Below are 16,600 nucleotides of genomic sequence, written 5' to 3' on the forward strand. Positions count from 1 at the left end.
ACCTGTGGGTAAGCAGACTCTCTCCTCCTGGTTGGCGGACTGCATATCTTTTTGCTATCAGCAAGCAGGCATTCCTTTTCAAGACCGTGTTAAAGCACACTCTGTGAGGGTCATGGCGACTTCAGTAGCACACCTACGATCAGTGCCGCTTCCTGACATTTGCAGGGCTGCCACCTGGAGTTCCCTCCACACTTTCGCAGCCCACTATTGCTTGGACAAAGCCGGAAGACAAGATTCCATCTTCGGCCAATCTGTCCTGCGTAACCTATTTCCAACGTGACGTACCAACACCCTTCCGTCTGCCCGGTAGGGTTCAGGATGCCCTCTACCAAATTCCACCCGTTGTTGTGCCTGTTGCACGCCGTTGGGAACATTTGGGGCATGTTCAGACATCCTCAGCTCGGTACTCACCCATATGTGAGGACTACCATCCTACTTGTCCTGTGAGAAAGCAAATGTTGCTTACCTGTAACAGGTATTCTCACAGGACAGCATGATGTTAGTCCTCACGAAACCCACCCGCCACCCCGAGGTGTTGGGTTCATAACGTTTTGTTGTTTTATTTTTTCGGCACTGCCTGTAGCTATCAAATAAGACTGAAGGGGGACTCCTGCTGGCCGCAGGGTTAGTACCATGCTGGGCATGCCCAGTAGGGGCCAGTCAAAGTTCTGGAAACTTTGACAGACGTTTTCCGTGATTGGGCTCCATCCTGATGATGTCACCCATATGTGAGGACTAACATCTTGCTGTCCTGTGAGAACACCTGTTACAGGTAAGCAACATTTGCTTTCTCAGGCCGTTGTCCTCCCGAAAAACCACAGGAACTGCGGCCATCTTAGTTTCAGGGATTGCTGCTGATTCGGCTCTGGCGGGGGGAAGGGAGCCTGATTTTGCTGATTCGCCACCGGATCTAAGCCCCGTGGACTCTCCAGGGCCAGACCCTGATTTCCCCCCCTCCCCTCACACGGGAAGACCCATCACCGGTTTTCCCCGGAGTTTGTGCTTTTGATGCACAAATCCTTTTTCACGTAGATAAGCAGCTGAATTAGCCATGCTGTCTGGATACGTCTTCCGTGCAACTAGGTAGCAGAGCTCTCTAAGTCTAGCAAAGTCTTTCAGCTAGGTGCTCCCTCTTATATCTTCTCTGATCCACCTCAGGCTCCTCAGTCAGTTTTTTTCCACGTGGTAGTTGGCACGCGGAGCTCTGCTCTCCTGTGAGAGAACTTTGTGAAGAAAAGAAAATCTACTTAAACTTAAAGGTTTAGTCAGAAAATCTTCAGCAAACAAAGAATGCCACGTCCTGGCTTTAAATTTTGCTCCTGCGGCAAAATTATGTCAGCCACGGATAGCCACAGGCTGTGCTATATCTGTCTGGGACCATCCCATGACTAGTTAAATTGTGCAGACTGCGGACGCATGTCCCCACGTGCCTAGCGTCAGTGGGCTGCAAAAATGCAGGAGCTACAACTAAATGCTTCAGGTTCTTATGCCCCTTCTGAGGCCTCTGTGCGATGCTCCCCAGGCCCAAAGCGAAAAAGAGCCGCCCCCCTCATAGGGTAGGGCTTCTTCTGTCGACCCTCCTTCATCAGGACACCCGCAGTTGCTCCCCCGGCTGGGATCGGAGCTCGGAGTGGGCGATGCGTCAGCGGCATCGCGGCCGCATGTCTCACCGACGCATCCACTCCCGGAGGACAGATGCGTCGACTCATCGAAGCAAGGGCAAGTGGTCGGCGTACTGGCGCAAAGAGGATTATGCGCCGAAGCTTTATCATGCCAACGCATCGACGCAGGAGTGCCACTGCGACGCACCCTCGACTCACCGACGCACCACAGACACAGACGATGCTCGTCGGTGCACAACCGTCGCAGACACCTCTCGGTCAACACAAAAAGCACCATTCTGGTCATAAGAGGCCTCGGGAAGCATTGCTATCTTCAATGGGGGATCTGGGCAGGGATATTTCACCATTTCATTCACCTTTCACTTCTCCTTCACTGGAAGAGATGTCTTCTACTTCCCTTCCATCGGAAATGCCTCTGGCTCCAGAACAACCTTTAGATATTCCACAACTTCTACCACTGAAACCGCCTCCACAGAAACGGCGGCTACCACAAGAGGGGCTTCGTCCCACTCCACCTCAACCTGAGCCGACACCTTCCACTTCAGGCTTGGCTACACAGGCCATGAATCAAATCACAACCATACTGTCTCAATTTTTACAGTCAGTAGACCAATCTCAACTTCCGCCTTCATTACCTGCAGACGCACCACAACCTGCAGTGGAGCCAGTCATTCCAGGACCAGCCCCAAAGGTTCCTTTCACTCAACCACCATCTCCGACACACGACTTAACAGATGCGGATACTTCATCTACGGGATACCTCTCTGACCCGACAGAGGTTCCCCAGAACCATCTTTGCCTCCAGAAGACCTGACTAATTCACAGTTTATTGAAAAAGTCGGACAACTCTTGAACGTAGAAACGTGTCGACTTCCTGATCCCCGCCAAGAAATGCTTGGCATATTAAAGATTTTTTACGCTCCTACGGAACCCGTGGCCCTCCCACAGCACCCGGTATTAACATCTCTGATGGAAAAATCCTGGGACACGCCACTGACTAGGCCTCCTACATCAAGGAAAATTGACTTAAAATACCAGATGAAAGATTCCTCCTTTCATATGTCGGTTCAACTACCTCATAATTCTGTGGTAGTTGAATCCGCAATGCAAAAAGCCAGAAAATCAAGAATTCATGCTAATACCCCACCACACTGGGACCAAAAGTCGCTGGCCGATTTTGCAAAGAAAAACTTCCAGTCCGCGATGTTGAATGCATGCATCCAGAATCATCAATTCTACATAACCCAATACCTGTTTGAGAATCTCCAGGCATCGAAATTGTCCATGCAACAAGCTTCACCAAATGTCACCCTTCCTCATCAATATCATAATATTGAAGAAGGTCTTCGTCACTTATTACGATCAATTTATGAGGGATTTGAGATTTCCTCAAAATCTTCAGCAAATGCAGTTGCAGTGAGGCGCTTGGCATGGTTGCAATCCAGTGCCATATGGGACGATGTCCATGAAAAATTGGCCAATCTACCCTGTCGTCCCGAAAATTTGTTTGGAGACAAATTTACCGAAACGATAGCTAAGCTCAAGGAACAAAAGACGGATGTCCTTTCCTTGACAACTCCTCACATGCCATCGACCTCGAGGCATCCTTATACGTCCTCGACAACCTACAGAAGGGCCACATTTAAATCTTTTAAGCCCTTTTCATACAATAAACCTCAAACCTACCAGCAGCCTTGCCAACCTCCCTATCACTCTCAAGCACCACGTCAACGTGCAAGGGCTGCCAGTCCACCATGACAGCAGGCAGATCCTCCACCCGCAAAGCCTCAATCCAGTTTTTGAACCTACCTTCGCCACCATCACAACCCTTTCCTGTGGGAGGCAGATTAACCAAGTATCTACCAGCCTGGAATCAAATAACCACGGATCAATGGGTCCTTCCTATCATACGCCAGGGTTATACCCTTCACTTTTCCTCCCTCCCGACCCTTCCTGATTGGGTTCCACAGAAGCAATTAACATCTCACAAAGAACCTCTGTTGAAAGAACTTCAAATGCTTCTGCACAATAATTGCATTCAGAAATTACCTTCCGAAGGATTCCGTCAGGGATTTTATTCCCAATATTTCCTAATTCCCAAGAAATCGGGAGGTCTGCGTCCAATCTTGGATCTGCGATCCCTCAACAAACATCTCTATGGGGAGAAATTCAAAATGACTTTGCTCAAATCCATCCTTCCCTATCTTCAATCAGGGGATTGGATGTGTTCGCTAAATCTGAAGGATGCGTATGCACATATCCTAATGCTTCCCAGTTCCTGGCGGTACCTATGCTTCCAAGTGGCCTTTCTTCTGCCCCCAGATTTACCAAATGTCTCGCAGTGGCGGTGGCGCACCTTCGTCATCAGGGGTGCAAATATTCCCTTATCTGGACGATTGGCTTCTAGTAGCACCCAATCGAGACCTACTGAGATCCAATCTTCTCCTCATGATCTTTTGCCTCGACAACCTAGGTCTTCTCATAAATTACGAAAAGTCGAACCTGGAGCCCACTCAGACTCTGCAATTCATAGGCGCCTTATAGATACAATTCAGGACAAAGCTTTCCTCCCTCATCTGAACTCTAGCCCTCTCCTTTCTGGCTACAGATCTGCACAGTACATATGCTACAGCTCACCAGATACTAACTGTTCTGGGACACATGGCAGCAGCCATATATGTTGTCCCTCATACACGCCTACACATGTCGGATGCAAAGGGGCCTAAAGTCACAATGGATCCAATTCCTTCATCCACTTTCTACTCCAATTACCTTGACAGACAGTATGAAAAGAGACCTCCTGTGGTGGCTTACTCCGTCAATGCTATGGATGGGCTCGCCCCTTCGACCCCTTCGTCATCAGATAATACTCACCACAGATGCGTCCCCCAAGGGTTGGGGAGCTCATCTGGATCACTTAACGACTCAAGGTCTATGGACTGCATACAAAAGGACACAACACACAAACCTCCTAGAAATCAAAGCAGTAAGAACGCCCTTCGAGCCTTCGAAGAACCTTTACGAAGGAAGATTGTAATGATTCACACAGACAACCAGGTAACAATGTTCTACATAAACAAGGAAGGAGGGTCTGGTTCATGGAACCTTTGCAAAGAAACTGACCTGATCCTGGAATGGGCTCATCAGAGATGCATTTCTCTTCAAGCAACTTATCTGCCCGGCATCCAAAACTCCAGAGCAGACAAGCTCAGCAGAATTTTTCATCCCCACGAATGGGAACTAGACCAGGCAATAGTTCAAAAAATCTCCGTATGGGGTCTCCCTACTATAGACCTCTTTGCAACAGAGAATAGGAAACTGAAAGCCTTTTGTTCAGTCTACCCGAGCCCTCATCGACTTGCCCCGGACGATTTTCTAGTGAGTTGATCGCACGACCTCCTTTATGCGTTCCCTCCGATTCCGCTCATATCCCACACTATCCAGAGATGCATAGAAGACCAAGCGGATTTAATTCTAATAGCACCAGCGTGGTCAAGACAACCCTGGTACAGCTACCTATTGCACCTATCAATTTGCGACCCCCATACCCGTGGGCAGCAGCCCCCAACTACTCACCCAGGACAAGGGAACTCTTCTTCACCCGCTTCACTCGTCTTTACACCTCATGGCATGGAGATTGAATGGATCGCATACCAACACCTAGACATTTCACCTGATCTTCAGGATATCTTACTGTCTTCTAGGAAACAGTCCACAAGAGTTAATTACAATAGGAAATGGAACCGCTATGCTGCCTGGTGTTCCACCAGAGATCTTGACCCTTTATCTTGTTCACCTGAACAACTTCTATCATACCTCCATTTGCTCTATATGAGAGGCCTTGCAACATCATCACTTCGAGCCCATTTAAGTGCTATAGCAGCTTACCACAAACCTCTCAACGGAAACCCCAGATTCATGAAGGGTATCTTAACGCTTACGTCCGCCTTTACAGAAACCACCGGTACCATGGGACGTTAATATTGTCATTGAACAACTAATGCTTCCACCCTTTGAACCATTAGACACTTGTCATCTCTGATACTTGTCATGGAAAGTACTCTTTCTAGTAGCTTTAACTTCTACATGACGGATTAGTGAATTACAAGCCTTAGCCCACTACCCCCCTTTATCTTCAATTTTACCATGACAAGGTGACTTTGCGAACTCACCCCAAATATCTACCAAAGGTGATTTCCAGTTTCCACATCAACCAAACCATAACCTTACCTATTTTTCAACCAAAACCTCATGTGAATGATAATGAGAAAAAGCTCCAAACTTTGGATTGCAAGCATGCGCTTGCCTACTATAAGCAGAGCACCCATTCACCTACCAGACCATCTCAACTTTTTATTTCCTTCAATCCAAATGCACAAGGACATCCAGAAACGAAAAGAACTCTATCCATCTGGATTTCCAATTGCATTTGATTCTGCTACCAGCAATGCTCGTAGAATCTACCTACAACTCCGAAAGCGCACCAAGTACGTGCTCTAGCAGCCTCGATGACTCATCTACATGATGTTCTGATCATAGACATTTGTAAAGCAGCAACATGGTAGGAATTTGGGGTGAGTTCGCAAAGTCACCTTGTCATGGTAAAATTGAAGATAAGGGGGTAGTGGGCTAAGGCTTGTAATTCACTAATCCGTCGTGCAGAAGTTAAAGCTACTAGAAAGAGTACTTTCCATGACAAGTATCAGAGATGACAAGTGTCTAATGGTTCAAAGGGTTTCACATCCCATTACTGCTTGGATAGACAGGCAAAGGATGACTCATTAATGGGCCAGACTATCCTACAGAAGAGCACACGTTCCTCTCACATACAGCCTTCTTAGGACCTGTCCGCCATGAACTTTGGTATTGAGTTACACTTTAATTAACTCTCTCATGCTCAATACATCAGCTGGGGAATCCCAGACAGCATGGCTAATTCAGCTGCTTATCTACATGAAAAGAGCAAGTTTGCTTACCGTAAACAGTGTTTTCCGTAGATAGATGAATTAGCCATGCTGACCCGCCCGCCTCCTCGGACAGTTCCAGCATACACTGCACTTGCTTTATTACTGACTGAGGAGGTGGATCAGAGAAGATAATGAGAGAGCACTTAACTGAAAGACTCTGCTAGTCTTAGAGAGCTCCGCCACCTAGTGACACGGAAGATGTACCCAGACAGCATGGCTAATTCATCTGCTATCTACAGAAAACACCGTTTACAGTAAGTAAACTTGCTCTTCTAGCCAGTCCGGAAGAGCAGGACGATCCTCCCTCGGGCCCCTCCCGCCAGTGAAAGTCCCTCAGGTTCCCACCGGACAGGCCCCTCAAGCCCCGGATTCGCAGGGAGTCAGGGTTAGGATTGTGCCAAGCATACCAGATCCCCCTGATCTGCCTCATCCCTCTCCGCTGCCAGACCCAGATGAGGATGCTGGCTTGCTGCTCCCTAATCCGCCCGTCGAGGGGGATGACCCACGGGTCTTGCGTTTATTCCATCGGGAAGAGCTTGATCCGCTCATTCCTTTTCTGGACGAGCTGGATATAGAGGTACCTCCTGAGGAATCCAAGAGTGCCTCCGCTTCAAAGACAGTGGACCCGGTCCTGGCGGGGCTTAGGGTCCCTCCATGTACTTTCCCATGCCATCCCATGCTAATGAAGCTCCTGCTTTGGGAGTGGGAGTCCCCCGATTCCGGTCTCCGGGTGGGTAGAGCGATGGACAAGCGCTATCCTCTACCAGACCAATGCTTCGAGATGCTCAAGATCCCCAATGTTGACACATCTGTGTCCACGGTCACTAAACGGACCACCAACCCTGTTGTAGAGGCAACCGCGTTAAAAGATCTTCAGGACCGCAAGTTGGAACTCTATCTCAAGAGGATTTTTGAAGTCCTGGCCTTAGGTGTCCGGGCGGCAGTCTCTAGCAGTCTCATGCAGCAGCCAAGTCTCAGGTGAGTTCAACGATTACTCAGCACCCAGGACCTCCAGTCTCCAGAGACGGAACAGGCGGAACGGCTCGAAGCTGCGGTCGTCTATGGAGCTGATGCTCTTTATGATCTCCCCCTCTCCCGCATCACAAAAACATAGTAAAACCATCTCTTTCAGGAAACCATGCTCCACAGAGGACCTAGCCCTAGCATTCAATAAAATTTCCAATAATCTTGACCTCACCAACCCTGACACTGCGTTTCACTCTTGGAATAATCTCACCACTACAGCAGCCAATGAGATCTGCCCTCTTGTACACAAAGAAATACCCCTCACGCAAACTAAGAAAAAACCTTGGTACTCAGCTGATCTAAAAGAGATAAAGCAGAGCCTGAGATCCAATGAACGGGCATGGCGCAAACAACCCTCCCCCTCACAGCTGCTTACAAACACACCCTACACATCTATCGTCAAGCTATCCTCCAAGCTAAATGTGACTTCTATTCTGCAAAAATTCACGACTATCAATACAACCCAAATTCCTTATTCGCATATGTTGCAGAACTTACACACCCCACAACCCCGACACACAACGAAGCAGACGCCAGTAGAGATGTGAATCGGAACCAGAATCGGTTCGGATTTCAGTTCCGAATCACATCTCTAGACGCCAGTGAGAAATGCGAAGAACGGATCAGTCCAGACTCCCTCCCTGACTAGTATTCTTCATCCGTCCGCTCAAAGTTCGCATTTACAGGTTTTTTGGAAATGTCTTCTTACTATATGAGCTATGCGGTACCAGAAGTATCTGCTATATTGCTAGCTATGTAAGAGCGTTCTTACTACATGTTTAAATTTCCTGGTTTTCAATTTGAAAGTTACAGTTGTTTACTTGCTTGATCTTATATTGGTTCACCATCTGTTTTTCTGCTTTGATAACATATATACTGAAGGGATGCAGGGGTGGCACTGTCCTGATATAGGATCAGTTTTTCTGTCTCCATCTGCTGGACAGGAGGCTCAACCAACTGTCTGGACTGATCCGTGGTACTAGAGGAACGAAAAAATTAGTAGGTTAGAACCAATTTTCCTTTTTCTATAGTATGTCCACAGTGGCTTTTGCTGAGAATACTGAAGGGCTGAAGTCACTCAGGGATGTATGTAGGGTGATGTCAGCTTTGAAAACTGTCTCCATCTGCTGGCAGGGGAGCATAACCCATTGGTCCTGAGTCCATCTGTCTACACTAAGGAAAACAAAATTATCAGGTAAGTAATTTCTCCATTCCATTTGGAGAGCTAAAAGATGGACTGGATTGTGGAACTAATTAAAAAAGAAGCCATTCTTTGTCGGGGGGGGGGGGGGTTCTTTGTAGAAAAATGCTCATACCTTCCTCTTCCCCCTTATTTACAAGTATTGGCCAATAATGTGACCCAAACAGTGAAACCCAATACATTCGGGTGTGAAGAAACACATTGCACCATTTGAACAAGTCGCTTAAAGAGCACATTTAACAAATTATGACTCACTGGTGGGTCACAAATTGGCAAGCTTCTTTGACTTGTCCCTTCAGCAGTGACCTTCCACCTGCAGCAGACTGTTGTTGAAGTGTTGACCCCTTGATGTTGATGAGGGCCAGGACTGCAGATGCTGGCTTGCTCCTTCGGAAACTCTGGGTAGTGATGGGGGGGTGGTTTCCTGGCAGGCATGACGTGCCACCTCCTCTGCTTCCTTCTACGCTCCTGGGTAAAGGTTGCTGAAAACAGGTACAGGCATGGCACAGCATTGGAGGGCTGGGTCTTGGATCTGAGCAATAAGTGTAAGCAACAGTCTGTGGATACAGAAGGTCCATGTGGTTCACTCTATGGGTGACCTTGCAGCCACACTCACTTCTCTCTCGCCTTTCAGCTGGATAGTGACAGTATCACCATAAAACAGAGACCTGCACAAGACCTGACAAACAGCTCAGCTCCCTCCCCGTCGCACAAGGTACAGCGCAGTGTGTCAGCAAACCCCAAGAGAAGGTTCAGTGACCAGGGTGAGTAATGTGGCTCTTGGAAACTACAGCATTGGGAGGATGCAAATGGTAATTGGTGGAGAGCTGGGTTTGCTGTGGCTTAACGGGGAAATCTTGTGAGCCCTGGCCACTTTTTCCTCTGCAGCATGAATAGTTCTAAGACTGTGCCTAGAATACCATGTTAAACTACATGTGGTCGCTTCCTGACATAGTCAGGACTTCGAGGAAAAGCCTGGACAGTCTGCGTGGTTTAAATAAGGGATTTGCCTGGTGGTATGAAATCCAATTTGTGGGATCTGTTCGGGCTTTTTGCAGAAATCATGGATTGTGATGCAGTCACAGGTTTCTGCTCAGCAGTGCTCTCAATCCACTTCATGCCTTTTAGCTGGGATAAGTGTGAGTTCAGTAGCCGAAAGATTGAGTTTGTGTCTATTTCTCTTTTTGTAGCGGGCCCAAACATCCCAACCTCTAATTCCTATTCCAAGAAAACGCAGACCAACAACGCAGAGAATAAGCGCCCTGATGAGGAGCGAGAATCCAGCCGCAAATCCAGCAGTACTGCCAAAGTCCCAGCAAGCCCTCTTTCTGGACTGGACCGGAAGAGGGGCACCCCCACACCTTCCACGGTAAATTTCAGTCTTTTCCCCTCAGAGCAACCCTGCTTCATCTGCTCTCAGGCAGGCCAGTCCACACCGGTGGAATATGCACTCCCTCGAGCAGATGGAGAAAACTGACTCACTAACATCACTGTTATATAGCCCTGCCCCAACATTAGCCTGCCAGTGTCTCTAGCAGATGGTGGACATGCATCTCTCTAGTGGGGATTGCCTGTGTTTTAAAAGAAGAGGTTTTGCTCCTGAGGTAACACTAGGCTGGTCTCCCTCAGTTGAGCAGTTGTGCCTCAATTCCTGGCTAGGCTTAGGCTTAAAAAAACAAAAAAAGTGTTGGAGGGCAAGGGAGACCTTGGCAGTGAAGGCTTGTGCCCCCTCTCCCTTTAGCCGCCGACCCAAATGTGTTTCCAGCCGTGGAAGGAATGAGCTCAGGTAATAAAGAGAAAAGGAGGAAAGTGATAGCCCCCCCCCCTTCCTCACCAGGACATTTCTCTCCCTCACCATTAACCCCTCCCAACTCACAACTGTGGGGAGTTAGTGGAGAGTCGAGGCGGCACAGCTGGGTGGCTAGAGCAGCATTTGCTTCTAGGCCCCGCATTGCAGGCCCTGTCAGTCGGCTGTATGGTGGATGGCTAGGCTGCAGCCAAGCATGCTTAGGCCACAGTGGGTGGTTTTTTCCCGCTCGCTGAAGTGCACGTACACACAGGGTGGTTGGGTCTTACAGCAGGCGTGCACATATGCGTCTGTGTGTACGCAAGCCAGCAGCCTAAATTTGAGCATGGAATTGCATGAGTACGTCAGTGCATGCATTGATGTGTATGCAGGAGGCCACGTGGAAGGAGAGTGGTCTTTCTCCTAGGACAAGCAGGATGGTAGTTCTCACATGTGGGTGACATCATCAGATGGAGCCCGGAAGAGAAAACTTCTGTCAGAATTTCTAGAAACGGTGACTGGCACACTGAGCATGCCCAGCATGCCACTATCCACACGGGGTCTCACTTCAGCCTTTCTTTTTTTTCCCACGGAGCTACTGTCTCGTGGTTCTGGAGCTCGTGCTCTTTTGCGGGAAACACTCCACAAAGTTGGATTTACCCAAGGGAAATCTTGTCTCACAAATCAGCTTCATTTTTTTGAAAGGGTTAATAAACATGTGGATAAAGGTGAACCGATAAATGTAGTGTATAGGAAAATTGGTTCTTACCTGCTAATTTTTGTTCCTGTAGTACCACAGATCAGTCCAGATTCCTGAGTTCATTCCCCCCCTGCCAGCAGATGGAGACAGAGAAAAGCTTCGCTGACACTGCATTATAACCCCCAGTGCCCCCTGCAGTTCCTCAGTATATATCTATATCAAAGCAGAAAATAGCAAAAAAGAACTGTGAATAATTAAACGAAAACCAACAAGACAAAATGCTGAGCGGACGTCTCTCCCCTAAATATTCCCCTTCCCTAATTGGGCGGGTTCTGAACTGATCTGTGGTACTACAGGAACGAAATTTAGCAGGTAAGAACCAATTATCCTTTCCCTGTACGTACCCAGATCAGTCCAGACTCCTGAGATGTACCAAAGCCTTTATCCAGGGTGGGACCTGGAGAGTCCCACTCGCAGAACACTCTCGCCAAAAGAAGGGGATGCCATATCCCCCACATCTAGACAATAGTGTCTTGCAAAGGTATGCAAAGACTTCCAGGTCGCAGCCCTGCAAATTTCCTGTGGAGAAACAAATTGTGATTCCGCACATGAGGTCGCTTGCGAACGTGTGGAATGAGCAGGCAACCCTTCCAGAACTGGACGGCCCTGTGTAATATACGCAAAAGAAATCGCCTCCTTCAACCAACGCACAATAGAGGTTTTGAAGCCTTGGAACCTCTGTTCACACTACTCCAGAGTACAAAGAGATCAGACCTCCTAAAGTCATTCATAACCTCAAGGTAACACAACAAAGCTCTATGTACATCCAGATGTCTGAGCTCCCTCGCCTGAGGATCAGACGCCGATAAGGCAGGGAAAGCCGGAAGCTCCACTGACTGACTGACATGAAATGTCGAGACCACCCTTTAGTAAAAAAAAAAAAAAAAAAAGTACTGTCTGTAAAGAAACTCCGGCATCTGAAATCTGAAGGAAAGGATCATGGCAAGATAGAGCCTGCAACTCAGAAATCCTTCTAGCTGAACAGATGGCCACAGGAAAAACCACTTTAAGCATCAAATCCTTCAACATAGACCTCCAGAGTGGTTCGAAAGGAGATTCACACAAACCTCTAAGGACGAGATTAAGATTCCAAGATGGGCAGGACCTCCGAACCGGAGGTCGTAAATTCATTATCCCTCTGAGAAACCGAATGACATCCGGATGAGCCGAAATAAAAGAACCATAATCATGCCATGAAGAGAGCCAGCGCTGCCACCTGTACCTTAAGTGAACTGAGACACAAGCCCTTGGCAAAGCCACCTTGCAAGAAAGATATAATGTCTGGGATTAAAGCCCTGAGTGAACATACGTCCTTGACAGAACACCAGTTCTCAAAAACCTTTCATACCCTAACGTAAGACAGGTTAGTAGACTTCCTTCTAGACTGTAACAATGTAGTGACCACAATTCCGGACAACCTTTCCTTCTCAAACGCCTCCTCTCAAAAGCCATGCCGCTAGACAAAAGTGAGCTGCCTGGTCTGAAAATATTGGACCCTGTCGAAGTAGACACGTCAGGTGGCCGAAGCGAAATGTTCCGTCCACCACCAGGTTGACTAGATCCACAAACCACGGACGCCGAGGCACTCCGGAGCCACCAGAATCACCTCGCCGCAGTGTTGCTCTATGCAACGCAGAACTTTGCTGACCAGTGGCCGGGGGGGGGGAAGACATAAAGTAGAAACCCCTAAGGCCATGGCTAGAGTGTTGACACTTCAGCCCCGGGTTGCCTTCAGCGACTGAAGAACCGAAACGCCTTGGCATTCCGAGAAGTCGCCATTAGGTCCACATGAGGAGATCCCCAATGATCTCGAATCAGCTGCATGGTGGTCTCTGACAATTCCCACTCGCCCGGATCCAAGCGCTACTGGCTCAAGAAGTCCACTTGAACATTCTCGACTCCGGCTATGTAGGACGCCGCTAATCGCTTTAGATGTCGTTCCGCCCAGAGCACCAACCTCTGCACTTCCCGAGCAGCCGCCTGGCTCTTGGTTCCGCCCTGTCAATTGATATATGCCACTGTTGTGGCATTGTCTGACAGCACTCGCACCGCTCTATTCCATAGCAGAGGCAGAACACTCCTACAAGGCCAAGCGAACCACCCTGGTCTCTTGCCGGTTGATAGACCACGCAGACTCTCTCTCAGACCAGAACCCCTGAACAGAATGAGATTGACAACTGTTCCCCATCAAGAGAGACTGGCATTGGTAGTGACCACCATCCAATTCGGGACTTCGAGGTCCACTCCACAAACAAGGTTGGGGGTCTGAAGCCACCACGAGAGAGACTCGCGCGCAAAGCCCTCGAGAGGCAACTGGAGATGATACTCCTCTGACACAGACTTCCAGCAAGCCAACAACCACGTCTGAAGAGGCCTCATATGGGAAAACGCCCACAGAAGTAAGTCCAGCCTGGAGGCCGCTAAGCTGAGAACCTGCAAATAGTCCCATACCTTGGGTACATGCAACTGCAACAACTACCAAATCTGAGTCTGAAGTTTCAGGACTCAGTCTTAAGAAGGTACACCCCTGCTACCCGTGTGTCGAACTGAGCCCCCAAATATTCCAAGGTCTGCATTGGCGACAACTGACTCTTGGTGTGATTCACCACCCAACCAAGAGGACTGGAGAACCTCGAACACCCGATGAACAGATTTGCGGCATAGATGCTCAAACTTTGCCCTGATCAGCCAGTTGTCAATGTGGGTGCACTAGAATATCTTCCTTTCAAAGGAATGCTGCCACCACCACCATTACCTTGGTGAAAGTCCGCTGAGCTGTGGCGAGCCCAAACGGAAGGGCCTGGAACTGAAAATGGTTTGTCCCAGAATCATCATGAAGTGAAGAAAACGCTGAGTCCTGATGTATGAGAATATGCAGATAAGCCTCCGTGAGATCTAGAGAAGCTAGGGAACTCTCTTTTTGCGAACCACCGCTATGACCGATCTCAGGGTCTCCATCCTGAAGCGCGGCACACTGAGCACCGCATTGACCTTCTTTAAATCAAGTATTGGCCAGAAAGAGCCCTCACTTCTTGGGGACAAGAAAATAAATGGGAATATCTCCCCTGGCAGAGCTCTGCCTGGGGAACCGGCACCACAGCCCCTAAGCGATTTAGTCGATCCAGAGTCACTTGAACCACAGCCCTCTTGTCCGGGTAGCTGCATGGGAAAATCAGAAAAAGTTCTCTCACGGGACGAACAAATTCTAAAGCGTAGCCGTTTCTTACCAACGCTGAGAACCCCTGGTCCTGAGTGATCCTGGCCCACTCGTTGTAAAAACTGCCGCAACCGACCACCTATAGTAGGAACGACAGAGTGGACCAGCCTCGCTTCATTATGAAGACTTGACTCCTGCCTGAAGAGCCACCAGACGTGCCCCGGAAAAACTTTTGAACTCCACGAAAGGGGCTGCCCCCATGTCTACCTTCATGAAAAAAATTGCCTCTGAGGCCCCGACACTCCTCGCACAGGCCATGCCCTTCTGTCGGACCGAAAACAAGACCTTGATTGAAAAAATCTCTTAGCCTTAGGCTTATCCTCTAGCGACCTGAGGGCCTTATTGTCTCCAAGGGACTGCATTAACTGCTCGAGATCCTCCCCAAATAAGAACTTACCTTTAAAAGGCAATGAAGCCAACTGCGCTTTGGAGGAAACATTTGCCGCCTAATTGTGGAGCTGGAGTAACCTTCTGGCGACCACTGCTGATGCCATAACCCTCAAGGAGGTACGCACCAAATCATAGAGGGCATCCGCTCTGTAAGCCATAGCTACTTCCACCCTTTCAGCCATGTCTGCGTCCACACTCAATGCGGTAAGTTCCCAAGGAGTTGCTGTACCCAGCGTAGACCAGCACACTGTAAAAAGCTGGAACAAACAGCCGCACGCAAGACCAGGGATGCCACCTCAAAAATCCTTTTAAGATGCAACTCCATCTTACTATCTTGAACATTCTTCAAAGCGGCTGAACCAATCACAGGAATTGTGGTCTGTTTAGTAACAGCGGAAACCGCTGAGTCTCCCTTCAGGAGAAAAAAAGTTCCAAATCCTGCCTCCGGTAAAAGATGATGAAGCTTCCCCATGGATCTGCCAACCTTTAAGCCAGAATCAGGCGTCCCCCATTCCACCTCCACCAACTTCCTAACTGATTTGTGGTACGGAAAAGAAGTCTGAGGACCCCGCATGCCATCCAGGACCGGGTTCCTTTCCCTCCAACTCCTGGTCCTCCTGTGGCATTTTCACCCCCCAAGGACTGAAGGCCAGAGGAAGCAAAAACACCCAACTCCTCCCTTTTAAAAAAGGTGTACACCACTTTAGGGCCCTCCGCCTCGTGAATGAATGGAAGATACTGGGTCATCCCCTAGACACGCATCCCCAGTTGCCGGAAGAACCGGACCTACCGGTACATAGTGGCCAGACACAGACCCAGGGCCACAGGGGCCCCGCTAGAGTCCTCGGGCTCAGCACCCCTAGACAAATCTCCTCACGGGTGAAGCAGCAAGCCTTGTCCTGAGGGAACTCCCCTACTGGGCATAGGAGGGCAGACTGCCACCTTGTAGCTCCCTCAGTCGGCTGAACTGGTGTCAGTTGTGGCTGAGTAGCACCCCAAGCCACCTTCTGTCTGGTAAATGAGCATCATGAAGCAATTAAAATAAAAATCTGTGGAAAAAGCCTCCCTGCAGTAACCCCTGCAAGGCCTGGCTGGAAAAACTGGCAGCATTGTACAAACATGAGGGACCCTCCCCCACCTATCCGGTGCCGCCGGGAACTGCCCGCAGAGAAATCCAAAATGGCCACCGTTTCCCAGGGTCGACCGGGGTGAGGGAAAGCAGAAAACTTGCTCACAGCTGGCTCGAAAACGACTGAAACGCGAAGCTGCTTAGCTGGAGGGAGGCTGTCTGAGGACCCCTCCCCACCATCCACACATGCTGCGCACAGCCCCAATTGATTCAAACGGGAGAAAATCGAGCCGTACGAACAGCAAGCCCTGTCGCGAGCCATTACCCAGAGAAAGAAGGAAAAAGCACACTCATAGAAACATAGAAATGACGGTAGAGAAGAAGACCAATCGGTCCATCCAGTCTGCCGGCAAGCTTCACACTTCTTTTTTCTCATACTTATCTGTTTCTCTTGGCTCTTAGTAACCTTAGGTTTCCATTTCCCTTTCACCCCCACTATTAATGTAGAGAGCAGTGATGGAGCTGCTTCCAAGTGAAATATTAAATTTGATTAGTTGGGTAA

The 16,600-nt window shown here is 48.9% G+C and overlaps 1 protein-coding gene across 6 annotated transcripts in view; it reads left to right on the forward strand.

The window, feature by feature from the left end:
• Positions 1–16,600, forward strand: part of MARK2 (microtubule affinity regulating kinase 2) — a 462,018-nt gene that overhangs the window by 298,874 nt on the left and 146,544 nt on the right. For all 6 annotated transcript variants that reach the window (XM_029614697.1, XM_029614694.1, XM_029614695.1 and 3 more), the window contains exons 12-13: positions 9,451–9,580; positions 10,007–10,185. In XM_029614697.1, coding sequence (XP_029470557.1) covers positions 9,451–9,580; positions 10,007–10,185 — 309 coding nt within the window. The remainder of the gene's footprint in view (positions 1–9,450; positions 9,581–10,006; positions 10,186–16,600) is intronic.

The sequence above is a fragment of the Rhinatrema bivittatum genome, chromosome 8, assembly GCF_901001135.1.
Source record: "Rhinatrema bivittatum chromosome 8, aRhiBiv1.1, whole genome shotgun sequence".
Classification (NCBI taxonomy): domain Eukaryota; kingdom Metazoa; phylum Chordata; class Amphibia; order Gymnophiona; family Rhinatrematidae; genus Rhinatrema; species Rhinatrema bivittatum.